The sequence below is a fragment of the Heloderma suspectum genome, chromosome 1 (genome assembly GCF_057233095.1).
Source record: "Heloderma suspectum isolate Gila_16-S chromosome 1, 16-S_ref, whole genome shotgun sequence".
NCBI classification, from domain to species: Eukaryota; Metazoa; Chordata; class Lepidosauria; order Squamata; family Helodermatidae; genus Heloderma; species Heloderma suspectum.
In genome coordinates, this window is record NC_139458.1 from 119,453,136 (window position 1) to 119,471,342 (window position 18,207).

Here is an 18,207-nt window from a genome sequence, read left to right on the forward strand (position 1 = left end):
GAAATATCTCAAGAAGTTTTCATGGAAAGTTCATCTCAGTTGGTTCAATTCAGCTACACTTAGATGCACCTTTTCAAATAATAGAAAAAAGTGTAAAGAGGTCAGACCCAATCAATACACTTGTTCAAACGGAATTCCAGTCACTGTGATGTATGTACATTTTGTGCTCTTCCTTTGTACTGTTCACTATGAAGAAAGGTTGCTTTTGCTAGTAGGCAATAAAAGTCTTAGCCTTTTGAATGAAGCTAACCAACCAATAGCAATGTTTACCAGGCGAAAACATACCACAATTTTCCCATGACTTCTCTGTACTTCTTATAACTATGTAATTCACACACACTGCGTTAGGAAATGCTTTAAAATACAGAAAGACAAACAAAAATCAAGGGGGCTGGAGTCTCAAAAGTATGCTTTCTTGATCTCAGAAGTTTGTGTCTTAGTTGTGCTCACACTCAAGTGTACCAAAATAATTCGCGATGGAAGTCTGTCTATCATCTATCTATGACATATAACACACACACGTTTTTGTAGGAAGCCATTCAAAGTGAACATACATTCTGGATGAAACTGACAATATGTCTGCTTAGTTTGAAACTGGCAATTATAGCGCATTGCATTGCACTTACTCTTTTTCAGGACAGATATGCACGCTAGACAGAGCTGATAACTCATCTCTCATAGATGTCAGTGATTAAAGCCACAAGCTATACTGTCCATAGTCATACTGGGCATCAGGAGTTTGCACAAGCACATGAAGTGTTAGAGGAGTGCACTTCATTATTGATAGTGAGGGCAAACAGCATTAAGTATCAGTGCACCTTAGTCTGAACCCAAGCTACATGTGGCTAGAGACATTGTACCTGGCTATTCCAAAGCTCCAAGAAGGTATGTATTTTTTTAAGGCTTCAGGTGGTTAATGAGAGAGTTGCAGATTGGGAAACTATGTGTGGGAGAGGCAGTGAACATGTACCAGAAAGCTTCTGTACTGGAAACTCTTCTGGGGATGGGCCATGGCTCAGGAGTAAGAGCACCTGCTTTGCATTCAGGAGGTCCCTGGTTCAATCCATGGCATCTCCAGGTAGGACTGGAAAAACTCCTGCCAGAAACCCTGGAGGGCCACTGCCAGTCTGTGTCAATAATACTGGGGTAGATGGACCAATGGTCTGATTCTGTATAAGGCAGCTTCCTATGTTCTACTCCCCAAAAGACTGGGAATTGGGGGGGCTTATAAGGAAAATACTTAACGTTTGGTATATGCTTCTGAATTCTGTGGACATGTTGTCTACCTTGGGCTTAATTAAGCTTTCCATAACACTACAAAACAGTCATCAGAAGGGTTGTGATGGTCCTGACCACCTTGAAGATGGCATTTTTGAGATGGCTCTTTTAAAAAGTCTCATTGGTCCTGATGGATTAGAACTGTTGGCTGGTTGCAAATATCCCCTTCTTTGGCAAGGTCCTGGGGAGGATGGTGGCTGAGCATTCTTGGATCTGGATTTCTACCTGGTTTCAAGCCTAGTTTTAACAAAACAGCCTTGGATAGCCTGATGGATTATCTATGCTGGGAGAAGGGCAGGGGAATATGACCCTGCTAATTCTCCCATGAACTATGGTATCCTTCTGGACAGGCTGCATTGGGACACAGTACCTTGATGTCTCCATTCCTATCTAGGTGGCCAATTCCAGAAGGTGGCACTGGGGGACCACTGTTTGGCCCCATGGCATTTATGTTTCAGGTCCTATGGGATTTCATCTTGTCCTCCAAGCTTTCTAACATCTGCCTGATGTGAAAACACTGAGTGAGGTCCAGAGTTTTTGAGTAGAGCATCATCTTTATTATTATGGATGCATACTATTTTTATCAGTGAACATTTTTTAAATCACTGTGACCAAGGACAAAGAAAATAATTACAGAATAGGACATCCATGCCAACTTGAAGCCAAGCCTAATATTAGTTCAGGAGATCGTACTTGAACAAATATAATCTGCTCTATGTTCAGACATGTATGCAATCATCTCAAAAGCTATTCCATGGAACTCTTAAAAACTCAGTGTAGATGACAGTAAAAGCTATGTTAATCTCACAACCACCCTGTGAGATAGCTTGCTTACTTACCCAGCAAGACTTTATGACTAACTACTGGATTTGAACTGGGTCTTTTATGTCCAAACTTTTACTTCACCAAACAAGATTTTTTATATTATGATGTTACGTTATCATCAAGCAGTACAATACCTATGACACAGATAAGGAATCAGCACTAGTGGAGTCTGAAAACATTTTCCAAGCAGCACAGCAACCTGTAGGACATAGGAGGTTTGAATTCAAATCCCATTTAAGGGAGCGCTCCTATGGCTCTTAGACAGCATCTGATAGGCTGAGAATCCGTGGAGCTTGGAGTGAGAATCCATGATCCAACACCCCTTCCTTTCCCCATCACAGCCGATGTGGAAAGAACTGTGCTGGCTGCTCTCCAAGGTCGGGAATTCGACTTTGAAGGATGAGGAAAGGGAATGTTTTGATAGGCAGGAAGGGAAGGAGACAGAAGAGGCCAGGATATGAGCTATCCTGAGGCCTCTCCAGCCTCCTTCCATCCCCCTCTGAAACCCCCAACTATATGAGCAAAAAAGCCTGTCTACCAAAAATACAGAGTGGGAGGAGTGAGGAGGCGAAGACGGCCTCTGCCACACCTCCCGCCCTGCATACAATGACCATAAAGCGTCCAAGTTGAAAGGTTTACAGTCATCGAGGGCAGAAACAATAGGATTGCACCTTAAGTCAGAGAAAAACCTCTCACTTGGTTCACCATGGATTTAAATCAGTGACAGCAACATATGTATCAGCACCAAAACAAACCAACAAAGCGCAAGCCCAAACTGAAGACATATTTGATGAACAATGGTTGAAAATCCAAAGGCAGATCCAGTGTTATGTTAATAGTTTAATATATACATATACATTATTCCCAAACTGTTACATTTTATTTAAATTAATGTTTTCTTCCAAAATATTTATTTCAACATTTTAATAAAGGCAAAAATAAAATAATTTCATTTTGGCAAAAAGTTACAGACTTGACACTGGCAGTATTCAGTTAGTTAAAAATAGACTGCATTTTCTAAATACATTTCTCAGTCATAGCTTCCAAGTATAGTTAAAATAGAACAAGAATTTTTATTTAATAATTTTAAACAAAGTTGCAGTTACTTTTTGATAAGAGATAAAGTTAGGTGGAAACAGTATTTTTTAATTAAATGACTTACTGGATGGAGAACAAAACTGACTTTTTCTCTTTGTGAAACTCTTCAACTGCTGGCCTAGTTATGCTTAAATCCATCTCTCAACCACCGCTAACAAAAGGATGTGGGAAAGCAGGCTTGTATTAGAGTGGATTTGTTATCACTTCAAGAAATACAGATCACAACAGTGAATCACAGACTATTTTTTCTTACAAAGAGATAATATCAATGTAAGAAAAACTATTTAGACTGTCACTTGTGAAATGTGGTGCATTTTACCTCAAGTACACAGGTCGAATACACAGTTGATATGCACAAAGTTGCAAAACAAGACAGTACTTCTTTAACACAGACTGTTGTTAGTTTCATAATATAGTTTCAATTCTCCTTCAAACTATGTATCTCTCAAAGAATTGATACTCCCCACCTATTCCTGGACATTTGAATTTGTCACATTTGTTCTGACTATTCCGTTCTAGTCTGAAGCAGACTTACATATAATTAAACCCTCAGTTTTACCAACAGACTGGTCCAATAAAAGGCATGGGCTGCCATCCAGAGAGCTTCTCTAGGCACTGTATGTTTCCAGGAGGACATTTCTTCATTTAATGGCAGTCCTCCCACAAAGTAGCATCACAAGCAGATTTTGAAACTGTCCCAAAGTCTCAACACTAGCTTGCTGTGCAGTGCAGGGAGCTGCAGTTCAAAAGCAAACAAATCGAAAGCAACACCAGGTAAAGAGTGTTTGGTTCTCTTTGACTAGTATCTCCATTTTCTCTCCATTTCTTATTTTGGAAAGCCAACATGGCAATGACATTCTGAACTAATTTTTCACACATTGACCGGGTTTGGACGACACAACCGCCCATCGTGGGTTAATTAATCCTCAGGGCAGCCATCTGTCATTATGAGCATGCAAGCCCCAGCCAGGAATTGTTGTGGCTTGTTGCGTCATCTAAGCCCAAGCGGCGTGGGTTATTTGAGGGCCAAACAAGTATTGCAGAACCCATGGTATGTTTTAGGGTTATGTGAGGGTTGTTTAACCCTAAAAAAAACACTGCCAAGGTTCAGATGACACCACAAGGCACAGGAACCCCCAACCTGGGCTTGCATACTCATAATGGTGACCAGCACGCATCATGGGTCCTCACAGGTAAATTAACCCATGATGGGCTGTTGTGTCATGCAAACTGGCCCACTTAATCCATATAGTGCATTCCACCTATGCTACAAGAACTCATTAACCGTTGCTAATATCAATAATGGCCATGATCAAAAGGATATCTGGAACCTCATGAGCACGGGGCCTTCCTCAACCTCATCTATGAGAAGGCAAAGTTCTCTATTACCCATTGTCAACATTAAAAATTATCTTCTCAAAAGAGAGATCAGAAAGTTCCTGTACTTGTAGGTTTTGTATATTAGCTCAATACTGTAGCCACTAATTGCTCATATACATGGTACATTCGCCACCACAGTAGCCTCCACACGGAAAGTGTCCACACCTGTAGACCTAGGGCAGATTATCATATGGGTATCTGCCATTGCTTGGGGATCTCCATTAGTCCATATCATAGCTGGATGTTCCTAGTGGCAGCTGGGTGTGGCATGGAGACTATCTTCACAATGGCAGGGCTATTTACAGTGGGCTCCATGTGGAGAGCGTAATGTATAGACAAGTCCTAAAGCAACAGATTATACTCACCTTCCACAACTTAGTGCCCTCCAGATGTTTTGAACTACAACCCCTATCATGCCTTACTATTGGCCATGCTGGCTGGTACTGATGGGAGTTGTAGTCCAAAATATCTGAAGAGTACCAGATTGGGAAAAGCTAGCTTATACTATCAATTCTACCAAAATAGTCCAAATGAACTACAGCATCCCATCATGTGTTCTATATAAAAGGAGTGCACTATAGTGGAATGCTGCAATAAATTTCACACTGCACTGCAAGTATGTGTGAATTCACTTTTGAATTCACCTGATATGAACAATATATTGAACATTTGCAAACCACACACTTTCAGTATTCACACAGATTTTCAAGTTAAAAAGCATCAGCAATACATTAGCTGTTTCTTTTCCTTAGCCAGCCTTTTGCCCAAGACTCAAGAAAACATACCATATTTGAAATATATTGTACTGAGGGCACTAGCTGAATTAATATACTAAATTATAAATACCTGACAGTAAATCTTTTTTTTTTTTGCTGCTGAAAACATTGATTATAAAGAATATAGATCTTTCCTAGTAAAATTCTATTAACAGTTGTATTGCTCACTTATATATTTCAGTTTAAAATGGATGATCCAGTTCCACCTTGCATGAAGTACCTATGTGCAGAGGATTCCTAGAGGGCTTAATAGATACCAGTTTCTTCTCTCCTCCTCTTCTTGGGTATGCACATAGGTTTTAAGCAGCGCAAGGGGCAGCACAAGGGAAATGGCTATCTTGTGCATTCCTCATACCCTATCTGCTCTGTGTGATAAATGTTGCTCACACTCAGAGCTTGAGTAACTCAAATTGAGGCAAGAGGGAGGGATGGGTGGTGATAAGAAAGGTGTGCCTCCCATTCCACATAATGGCCTGTTGCTTGTACATGCCATACTTGTTCTCTGAAGTGGGGTGGGTGGGGAGGAATCAAGGTTCTATTGACCTCCATGGAAACGCTCTGTGATACATAGGTACTGTACTTGCAATGGGATAGGGACTGGATCGCACCCTAATTATTTCACTGCCCAGACCTTAAGTTTAAATTTTAAAAAATGGTTTTAAAAACAAAACTGTACAGTGTTGTTAGGTTGCAAGTTTTGCATCTGCTTTTGGTGTTTGCATGAAATTCCAGAGCCATTGAAATTTTGAATACTTCAGGAACATACCACCTGATTGTTAGTCAGGGGTCACAAAGGCATTATCAACTCTGAAAAAATAGAAAAGACCTCATAACTCCTACCTAAATGCTACAGTGTGCTTCCAAAAGATCTTCCTTTTTAAAAACAAAAGCAAAAAACCCTGTCCTTACAGCATGCATCCAGTCTTTTAAATGAACACAGTCCTTATTTTGTTTTGTTTTTTTAAAAACAAATCTAATATATATTCTGTTTCTAAAAATACACTGTCTTATAATCCAGCACATTACACCTTAAGACCTATTAATATAAGCAGGACTTGAATACATTTGACTGTGTGATGGGTTGTGGCCAATGTCAATATTTACACAGTATATTCAAAGTGCTGTTTGTATAAAAAAGACAGATACACAAAAATGTTCTTTTTTTGTACAAAAATTATCTGTGCAGTTATTTAATTTGCAACTGTAAAGTGTGTTCATATAAGAATAAGCACAAGAGAAAGCTAATGTAGGGAACTCTCTTTCTTCCTCCTTGCTTCACTTGTTCATCAGGTGGTTCTTACCCGTGTATACCAGGTGTCAGCGTTCAGTTACTGCTTTGGCTAGTATGAAGAAAAGCATAATGCAGTTAGATATTGATTATACATTGTTAGTACATGCATTCAAGAAGCCATGAATTCTTCATTAGGCTTTAACAGGATGGTAATGCAGGAGGTTGGAACTGAATCCTTCATTCTGCCAGCAGGATACCACTGGCAGAATGGGACTTCCGCATCCTCTCCCCTTCTGCAGCCCCTCATGCATCATTCAAATCTGCTCTGGAGGGTGCCCCAAACGGAGAAGTCCTGTTCTGCTAGCAGTGTCCTTCCACTGGTGGAACGAACTATCTGGATCTAACCCAGGGTAAGTGCATGTTCTAAAGTGTTGATCCACAAACATTGATGCCACAGAAAGTTTGTAAACGTGATTTATATAGGCCTTAAAATATCCTCTGAAATTACTTTTCCCTCCAACTCTTTTTTGAAAGCATAACAGAAACTCAGAGAGAGTGCACATTAGCATTTTTTAAAGAAGAAAAATCACCATGTGGATTTCCCCCCCTGGAATTCCACTTAGAATTCATTTGCATCATTGTCTCAAGCCGTGGTAATAATGGCTTTGAGTCAGCCTGTGCTAGACCTCACAGGTCAGGTGGTCCTGAGAAGTCCTCTGCATGTTCAGGAGTCAGCTCAGGTTTAGCTTTTTGCCTGCCATGGCTAACACAAATAGTAAGAATAAGCCCATAATTAACCATGTTCAAAACATGGTGAATTATAAATGTGCCCATGTAGGGATGCTCCATAAAGATGTTTAGCCAAAGAACAATGCAAGAAAAATCAACATGTGGTGACTTTCCTACCCAAAATAATTGTGCAATTTCACTTCTAAGGTGAAGTTTCTGAACAGGGTTCTTTGTATCTGCGAACAAAGAAAGGGGACATTCTTAATGAAATTGCAAGCTTGTTTTGGATATTTTAAATCATATTGAATCAGCAGTTATACCAGGTAACACCCCTATTTTGTCTTAAGAGCATTGCCCCTTCAGAAGACGCTTTTCTCTGGGTTCCTCTGTGAGGGGATGCTCATTGTGTAGGAACTAGGTAGAGGGCCTTCTCTGTGGTGGCATCCTGCCTCTGGAATGCTTTCCAACTAGTGCCAAGACTGCTATCATTTCGCTGCTAGATTCAAACATACTTATTTGCCCAGGCATTTTAAAGTACTGTATTGTTTAGCTTGCCCTAGCATTTTAAAGTATTGTACTGTTTAGCTTACCCTGATGTTTTATGCTTTTGATTTGTTTTTATTATGATGTTGTCTATGATTTTATTGCATTATACTGCGGTATATTTTGGTTGTTATGCCTCATTTATACTGCCCTGAAATCCTAGGATGAAGCTTATAAATACTTTAATTAATAATTCAATTACATTAAATGTGATGTTTTGGGGTGATCATGATCAAGGGTAAAACAGAGCGGTAATGTCCTAGCCCATCAAATTCTCATGGCAGATTGAGTAATCTCAGGACAATTTTACAGTGATTTATTTTATGTGCCATTTCTGATTGCCATTTCAAAGTAAAGCCTATTTTATTTTGACAAACTATTTTAAAAAGAAACTATTTGAGATGTCAGGGATGGTGATTTGGCGGCCTATGCACCATGTTTGAACATGATTGGATTTTTATCCAATCTGCTCAACCCTCCACATGCCAAGCTGGAAGCAGAATGTGCTGTTTCTTACCTTGCAGACAACCCCTCCTACTGGAACATGAGAGGTAACTCCAGAAAACTTTGTGATGTGGGGGTCTCTGGGGCAACCTCATTTCTTAATGGCGGTAACACCTCTCATGTTCTTCAGCCTGTGTAGTTAGATTTTGCCTGGCTAAACCATTCGGAAGGAAATCTGGTATGTCTGGGAGTTGACCCCCAGTGCTTAGTAAGTTGGTTACCACTGGTCTCAGTGAATAGTGCCTTCAGGGCCCTTACTAATGTTTTCTTCAGATGATTTCCTAAGGTTTGACAATGATGAGCTCCGACTTCCGGTCTGGAGCTATGTTGCTCTGGCAGCGTTCTGCGGAGGATGCTATCTCAAACAGCTTTTAAAAGGTTGAAAAACTTTTTTATCTTCCCCTGGAATTAAAAGGGGAAGCAAGAGCAGCATCTGGATGAAATCTTGGAAGAGTAGCTCCTTTTGCGAAGCAGCAGAAGGGCTGGATTCCAAGGGTAGTCTGCCAGAGCTTAGACACCGCTCAAAGTTGTTTTGAAACTCCTATCTAATTAGGAGAACACAGGGCTGACGAGCTGTAGTTTTTAGGGTTTATGGACTAAGGAATACCAACAATATTTGAGGACCTGCAAGATCTGTTTAAAGAGAAAGATGGCAACATCAAGGAGGAGAAAAGATGCAGGATCACCGCCAACCCCCCCCCACACACACACACACCTTCCTTGGCAAAGGCTCTGAGAAGCGATGGAAATACAGGGGAGTTGCTTGCGCTGATAAAAACTTTGTCATCGCAATTTGCTGAACAGGCTAAGAGGCTGGATACAATTCAAAACTCCATCACTACCCTGCAAGGGGCCATGGACTTAATTAATACTTCATGGCAAAAGATGGAGGCGAAGGTTAATGAGCTGCAAGATCAGGTGACAGCACAGGAGATGGCATCGCAAGCTTTTTACAACAATTTGTCTGTTAGAATCTCCCAACTTGAAGCTTTCACCCGTAGAGCAAATGTGCATATTATTGGTATCAAAGATCTACCTACTGATGTAAATTTGCATGAGATACTTTCTTTGCCATCTGATTATTTACTTGACATTGAGCATACATTTCAAATGCTAAAGGGACTGATTATACGATTATAGTTCAATTTGCAAGAATCTCCACAAAAAATCATATCCTGTGTTTGGCATGAGAAGGGGGGAAATTTTTTTTGGAGGTCAAAACAAGATAGAGTTATGCTATTTCCGGATTACACCAAAGAAGTTGCTGATAAGAGAAGGCAATTTACCAAGGCGAGAAACCTGGCAAGACAAATGAATTTACAGTATCATTTAAAATATCCTACTACATTTTGCATTTTTTCTGAAGGTCAGATGAAGAAGTTTCTAAATCACGAAATGGCGCAGACATGGCTAATCGGAAAAACACACGAGACTTCTGTTCCAGCCTCATGAACTGGAATTTATAAACATGTTTTGTCAATTGGCTATGTTTAGTCTGTAAGATCCAGGCTAGACCAGAGATAACTGTTTATATATGTATATCTGTCTCTTTACTTTCATTTTTTTCTTTTTCTTTTTTAAATGGATATGATATATTGTACTTAAATCTCTTGTGTGAGGGTGTATAGAAATGTGCACACTCATTTCTATATTTAGAAAGGATACTATCTAAAATATAGATAGTACAAAATACATTAGTGATTGTTGTATATTTTTTCTTTTTTATCCTTTATAATCTCTTTCTTTCCTTTTTAATTATAATTATAATTATTAATATTTTCAATATTATAATACTTTGTTGTTGTTTATTCGGTCAGTCGCTTCTGACTCTTTGTGACTTCATGGACCAGCCCACGCCAAAGCTTCCTGTTGGCCGTCGCCACCCCCAGCTCCCCCATGGTCGAGTCCGTCACCTCCAGAATATCATCCCTCCATCTTGCCCTTGGTTCTCCCCTCTTCCTTTTGCCTTCCACTTTCCCTAGCATCAGCATCTTCTCCAGGGTATCCTGTCTTCTCATTATGTGGCCAAAGTACTTCAGTTTTGCCTTTCGTATCATTCCCTCGAGTGAGCAGTCTGGCTTTATTTCCTGGAATACGGACTGGTTTGATCTTCTTGCAGTTCAAGGCACTCTCAGAATTTTCCTCCAGCACCACAGTTCAGAAGCATCTATCTTCCTTCGCTCAGCCTTCCTTATGGTCCAGCTCTCGCAGCCATAGCTTACTACGGGGAATACCATTGCTTTAACTATGCGGACCTTTGTTATCAGTGTGATGTCTCTGCTCTTAACTATTTTATCAAGATTTGTCATTGCTCTCCTCCCAAGAAGTAAACGCCTTCTGATTTCCTGGCTGCAGTCAGCGTCTGCAGTAATCTTTGCACCTAGAAAGACAAAGTCTGTCACTGCCTCCACCTTTTCTCCCTCTATTTGCCAGTTCTCAATCAAGCTGGTTGCCATAATTTTGGTTTTTTTGAGGTTTAACTGCAACCCAGCTTTTGCATTTTCTTCTTTCACCTTCGTCATAAGGTTCCTCAACTCCTCCTCACTTTCAGCCATCAAAGTGGTATCATCTGCATATCTGAGATAGTTAATGTTTCTTCCAGTGATTTTAACTCCAGCCTTGGCTTCATCAAGCCCAGCACGTCGCATGATGTGTTCTGTGTACAGGTTGAATAGGTAGGGTGAGAGTATACAACCCTGCCGTACTCCTTTCCCAATCTTAAACCAGTCCGTTGTTCCGTGGTCTGTTCTTACCGTTGCTACTTGGTCATTATACAGATTCCTCAGGAGGCAGACAAGATGACTTGGTATCCCCATCCCACCAAGAACTTGCCACAATTTGTTATGATCCACACAGTCAAAGGCTTTAGAATAGTCAATCAAACAGAAATAGATGTTTTTCTGAAACTCCCTGGCTTTCTCCATTATCCAGCGGATATTGGCAATTTGGTCTCTAGTTCCTCTGCCTTTTTGAAACCCAGCTTGTACATCTGGCAATTCTCGTTCCATGAATTGCTGGAGTCTACCTTGCAAGATCTTGAGCATTACCTTACTGGCATGCGAAACAAGTGCCACTGTTTGGTAGTTTGAACATTCTTTGGTGCTTCCCTTTTTTGGTATGGGGATGTAAGTTGATTTTTTCCAATCTGTTGGCCATTCTTGTGTTTTCCAAATTTGCTGGCATATGGCGTGCATCACCTTGACAGCATCATCTTGCAAGATTTTAAACAGTTCACCTGGGATACCGTCATCTCCTGCTGCCTTGTTATTAGCAATGCTTCTTCAGGCCCATTCAACCTTACTCTTCAGGATGTCTGGCTCTAGCTCACTGACCACACCGTCAAATCTATCCCCAATATTATTATCCTTCCTATACAGATCTTCCATATATTCTTGCCACCTTTTCTTGATCTCTTCTGCTTCTGTTAGGTCCTTGCCATCTTTGTTTTTGATCATACCCATTTTTGCCTGGAATTTACCTCCGATGAATCTAATTCTCTGGAAAAGGTCTCTTGTCCTTCCTATTCTATTATCTTCTTCCACTTCTGCGCATTGCTTGTTTAAAAATAATCCCTTATCTCTTCTGGCTAACCTCTGGAATTTGGCATTTAATTGGGCATATCTCCCCCTATCACTGTTGCCTTTTGCTTTCCTTCTTTCTTGGGCTGCTTCCAGTGTCTCAGCAGACAGCCATCTTGCCTTCTTGGTTTTCTTTTTCTTTGGGATGTTTTTTGTTGCCGCCTCCAGAACAATGTTGCAAACTTCTGTCCATAGTTCTTCCGGGACCCTATCTACTAAATCTAGTCCCTTCAATCTATTCTTCACCTCCACTGCATATTCATGAGGAATATTAGTGAGCTCATATCTAACTGATCTGTGGGTCTTCCCTATTCTCTTTAGTCTGATTCTAAATTGTGCAATAAGAAGTTCGTGATCTGAACTACAATCAGCTCCAGGTCTTGTTTTTACCGACTGCATAGATGTCCGCCACCTTTGGCTACAAAGGATGTAGTCAATCTGATTTCGGTGTCGACCGTCTGGTGAAGTCCATGTATAAAGTCGTCTTTTAGGTTGTTGGAAGAGAGTGTTTGTTATGCACAGGGAGTTGTCTTGGCAAAATTCTATCAGCCTATGTCCTGCTTCATTTTGATCTCCCAGACCATGCTTGCCTGTAATTCCAGGTGTCGTTTGACTACCCACCTTAGCATTCCAGTCTCCTGTAATAAAAATAACATCTTTTTTTTGGAGTACTATCCAGTAGGTGCTGCAGATCCTCATAGAACTCATCTACTTCTGCTTCTTCAGCATCTGTGGTTGAGGCGTATATTTGGATCACCGTGATGTTAAATGGCTTACCCTGAATTCGAATTGAGATCACTCTGTCATTTTTTGGATTGTATCCAAGCGCTGCTTTAGCAACTTTATTATTAATTATGAAGGCTACTCCATTTCTTCTGTGGTCCTCTTGTCCACAGTAGTAGGTCTGGTGGTCATTTGATCTGAAGTGGCCCATTCCAGTCCATTTCAGTTCACTGACACCCAAAATGTCTATATTTAATCTTGACATCTCCCCAATAACCACATCCAATTTGCCCTGGCTCATAGATCTTACATTCCAGGTTCCTATCATGTGTTGATTTTTAGAACATCGGATTCGTCGTTCACCACCAGCACCATCAGCTGCTAGCTGTCCTTTCGGCTTTGAGCTAGCTGCGTCATCACATCTGGGGCTAGTTGAACTTATCCTCTGTTCCTCCCCAGTAGCATTTGGACCATCTTCCGACCTGGGAGTCCCATCTTCCGATGGTATACCGACATATCTCTGGTTGTACTGATCCATTTAGTTTTCATGGCGGGAATACTGGGATGGGTTGCCGTTTTCTTCCCCAGGGATCATATTTAGTCTGACCTCTCTGCCATGACCTTCCCATCTTGGGTGTCCCTTCACGGTTTAGCTCATGATGTCATTGAGGTGCTCAAGCTCCAGCACAATGACAAGGTAACGATCTCCTTTGCTGGAGATTATAATACTAGGATTAGTAATATTTCTGGCTGGTTGATTTTAAGCTTTATTATTATATAGTAGCTAAAAGACATTATATGGCCAATGAAAATGAATTGTAAGCTTGCTTCCTTGTTATAAGCCTTAAGATACAATATTGAAATTGATTGCTTATGCTGTATTGATTTGTAAGATTGGTAATATTATAGGTATAATTTCTAAGTAGAGTGATATTTGAAGTTTATGGGTAATGTAGTTTAAATTTAAGTTTGTTATGTAATATTTTGTTTATATTTTGCTCTGTTTTCTTTTCTTTTCTGTCTCTTTCCCCTTTGTCCTTCTCTCTCCTTTTTATATTTTTTCTTCTCCTTCTCTCTTTTTCCCCTCTATTTTATTATTGATGGGTCCTCTTAAGAATACTGTAATGTTGGAAACTGTAGAAGATGATTATGTTGTTGGTGTTCCTTATTTCATTTATAAAGATAAAAGTAGAATAAAAAGTATTATAAAAAAAAAGACAATGATGAGTTCCAAAATCAAAACCAAAGTATCGTGACACAAGGTTCTTTTTTACATGTCTAGACACACTTTCCACACTTATTCTTATCAATATGCAGAAGTTAGCCATTCTCAATTAGACATCAACAAAGAAAACGTTAAAATTATAAGCTGCGATATTGTAGGTGGTGTCAAAGAAGAGGCATCTGCTAAGGCCCAACTGTACCACAGTAGAGAGGTACAAATACAGAGAGGAAAGTGCAGCAATATTTGCTTTTATGTAATAATTATGACTGAGTGTAACAGAGAAATATTGTTCAAATCATGACAAACATTGCTCATACTGAAAACTGAAATAAGGAAAATGACAAAAAATACAGCCAATTTTCATCTGCCCTCTCCCAAACCTATAATTTTATAAAGACATACGAAGATTTTTGTTTTTCTTCTCCAGCTCAGCAGAATGCAGCCCAATGGTAGTGGTTTCTAATAGTTCTTATTTTTCATCTTTACGTGAGAGGAGATCATTTGTGCCACTTTGCATGTATCATCTACATTGTTTCTAGGCATAATCTTCAGTAGGGTACTACTGAAAAGTCACATCTAAACATTTAGCTTTAAACTTTACATCACAGCGACTGAGCAATAAAATACCACCACAAACTCTCAGCAATTGCCGAACATTTCCATAAGTTCAAATGCACTTTCTTTTTCATTGTAGGAGACAAAAACATTTTATATCGGTAAAGTTTGCATGCACTAATTAGGATTAAATTTACACTTATATATGGTTAGTTTCCAACAATGTGAACACATATAATTAATAGCTAAATAGGCAGCCAAGAGCAGTTAGTTCTTACTTTCAAGGTGTTTAGACAAATGTGTAGTGAAATCCATTGCTTAAAGGGGGTGGCTGAGGTACAGAAGGTGAGGGTGCTTTGGATGGGTAGGTCAAGTGCGGAGCTAGAAGGGATCATACAAAGGAATTAGGCACCATGATTTCTCTCTCTCTGTCTCTCTCTCTCTGTCTCTGTCACACACAGACACACACAGATGGGCTTGACTACAGGGCCAGTCACCAGTGAAACTAAGTACTTGTAGTACTGTATGCATTTAAGCACTATACAAATTTTGTGCCAGTATAAGTCAAATTTTGCCCAAGAAAAGCTAGGTCCTGCAACTTGAATAATTTTAGAAAGCCCACCTCACTTGCTAAGGCACACTGCACACCCTGCCACTGGGATCCCTTGCTTACTCTCTCTATTCATTTGAAGCAAAAACACATATACTAAAGTGTTACTAGGAAAGGAAACTCACTTGCATCTGCTGCAATAATGACAAAAGACCCTCCCTAGGCAACTGTGGAACCGTCTTTTCCTAGAGGTGCATCAGAGACTAAGCCTGAGTATTTTCCTGAAGTGATAGCTTCTTCTTCTTTTTTATTGACTTTTAATGGTTATGATAAAGCAGGATGAAACTGGCCAGTCAGTATTTACTGTTATTACCAAATAAAACTAGGTATCATATTTTGGTGATTTTATTGTGTTGGGATTCAAAATTGTTGCTATCTCTCTTGAGCAGAGGATAGAAATTGAAATAAATTAAATAGTCAATCACCTGGTATCCCAAGTTACTTGAAGGATCACCATTTACTGTACCAGCCTGCCCACACTTTGAGGTCACCAGCAGAGGCCCTTCTCACTTGCCCACCACCAAGGGCAGTTAGGCTAAGTACAAGGGAGAGGGTCTTCTCGTTGGTGACCCCACAGGTCCTAGGGCATGGTCTGAAGGCACATGAGGCAGCTGCCTTTCTGAAGCTAAGCAGGTCTGGCTCTGGTCAGTGCTTAGGCAGACCACCTGGGAACCACATGTAGCCACCTTGAGTTCCACAGTGGAAGAAAGGTGGGATATAAATGTAATAATAAAATAAATAATAAAAATGTCTGGAATCAGCGTACACTGGGATGGGTTTCATCAGACCACTTCTCTGCAGGTCTTCAGAAAAGCTCTGAAGACCCACCTGTCTTCGCTGGCCTTTCCATACATTCTTGGGCTGCTGGTTCTAGGTAATTTCTGGTTTTATTCATTTTTTTAAAAAATCAGTGGCCCTTTTTTACTGAACTTTTAATGAATGTGTAGTGATTTAAAGTTATTGTATCTATTTTGTATGGTTTTGGTCTTGAGAGGGCTTTACCCTTAAAGGCAGCCTAAAAATAAATTTAAAAAATAGCCTGTAGGCAATACTAGCCCTGCTATATAAAGTGAAAACATTGTGCTATATTAGTAATACACTGAAGCATTAAGGTACAAGGGAAGTGTATTTGAGCAATAACATCTTCATCTGCTGTTCCTGTATCATACTGTCAGTCTCATGTACACTATGCAAATATATAAGTTTTGCTTTTACCGCATTAGGCTCCAGAGAGGCAAAAGTAACTAAAAATTCAAGACTGATTTGCAAAGTCAAAGCCAATCACACATTTTAAATCTTGGGATAGTTCTATAAATCATTCATGTTTCAGTATTTTGTTTTTATGAGTTTTGAAGCATTTTGCCTGAACATCTTGCATATGTGAACAGGAAAATAGATGGGAAGATGTAGAACAATATATAATGATAAAACACAGATTTGTAGGGAATGGGAAACACAAATGGAATTTCACTGCTCAAGTAACAAGCCACCCCAAACTGCCTGATCCTTTTGGAGGCAGCACCGTTGCGCGCAAATGTGGGGAAAGTGCCCTTACACTGCACCAAGTACTGCCTTCAGAGAGAACCTGCCAGCAAAGCAGTACACTAGGTTTGACATATTGCTGACAAAGGGCTCAATCCTATGGGCATAGTCGGCTGCCTCTGAATTCAGACGTGACCTACTATCCAATGCAGGGTGGGCAGAACGGAGGGAATCTTCTCCTCCGCACTCGGGCTGCTCTGCATTTGCAGCTATGGTTGATTTTGGCTGTCTAGCTGGAACAGCTCAGAGCGGCGGGAGGGGCCTGACAGCACATAGGAAGCGTTGTACTGGTGCTTCCACCATCCCCTCCGCCAGGAACGCACCCTTTTCACTCACTCCATGCTGCTCTTCAGGGCATGGAGCTGGGGATGAATTGCACTGCTTATGAGGTGGTGGGGCTGGGGAGGCAGTTTTCTCGGTAATGACCTCGGAGCACAGGCTCCGAGGTCGGTTCCTGAAAACCAAAAAATCCTATGGCCATCTTGCTGCTGTCTTCTGGCCACAGGATTGCACCCTTAATGATTTTCCATCTTCAGACTCATATCCATATTTTTGTAGTATGTTTCCAAGCTATTTCAACCTGGAGTCCTGAATATATGATATTTTGATATTTACATTTCATTCCTAAATTTGAGTCGGTACAATTGTTCATTAAAGCTTTGTATATGATCGTAGCAATCCCATGCTCCTGCTTTAACAGATATAGAACAGCTGTACAGCAATTCCTGTGTGGCATGTGATAATCTCTCCCCACTCATGAACTGCTCCATACTGTGATGACACCATGCCCAACACTGACTGTATTTGATGCAGGTGAGTGCACGGTACAAATCCCGTGGCTTGGGTCTACAATAGAGTGCATCCAAAAAGCATTTGCCTGTGTACACACACAAAAACAGATATGGTCTTAGTGTTGCCCCTGGTATGCATGGCAGCCCAGAAGGAACACAGAAGTCTGTAGCAGTAGGATTAAGAGAACACACTGTCACAACCATTGCTTTATAAATAACTGCGCACTACCTGCCACCTCCTTGCTCCGTTGAGAGGCTTCAGAAGCCAGTGCGTATGATATGGTAATGATGCGCTCTTGCTCTTGTAACTGTGAATCTAAATCAGCAGAGTTGTGTTTGTCCTGAGCTGGAGTCTGTAGATTGTGCATACTAGAGCAAAAATGAAAACAACAACAAAAAACATTAACTTTAAGCACATGCTTTGTGCACACACACAGACATCTTCCCCCTGCCCACACACCCATGGTCCAGAGTGGAAAAGACTTATGAAGCTGGGAATTCAACAGCAGACTGCGTACAGTCTCTGGATTATGTTTAAACTTTTCACTGGGGGCTTCTTTCCAAGTTGGTAAAAATACTTCTCAGCAGTAGGAGGGAGACATGATCTATTGTTCTTTTGTTGGAAGAACCAGCATTTACTTATTAGCAATTATGGTGCAGACATGAGCAGAACAATCCCACTTTTATATTTAGTGGTTCAGCTTATCCTGAATATTTGGCAGATCCCAGTGAAAAAGTACAGTATATAAACTATCCCCTCCCCTTTCATGGTATTTAATGCATGAGGGCTCTGTGAAAACATGTAGCAGGATATAAACC

The 18,207-nt window shown here is 40.4% G+C and overlaps 1 protein-coding gene across 1 annotated transcript in view; it reads right to left on the minus strand.

The window, feature by feature from the left end:
* Window positions 1-5,452: 5,452 nt before the first annotated feature.
* Window positions 5,453-18,207, minus strand: part of PLEKHA7 (pleckstrin homology domain containing A7) — a 297,172-nt gene continuing 284,417 nt past the window's right edge. Inside the window, exons 28-31 of the mRNA XM_084855029.1 lie at window positions 17,618-17,757; window positions 14,724-14,826; window positions 7,495-7,553; window positions 5,453-6,697 (exon numbers count right to left, since the gene is read on the minus strand). Of these exons, the coding sequence (XP_084711155.1) occupies window positions 14,735-14,826; window positions 17,618-17,757 (232 nt within the window). The 3' untranslated portion in view covers window positions 5,453-6,697; window positions 7,495-7,553; window positions 14,724-14,734. The remainder of the gene's footprint in view (window positions 6,698-7,494; window positions 7,554-14,723; window positions 14,827-17,617; window positions 17,758-18,207) is intronic.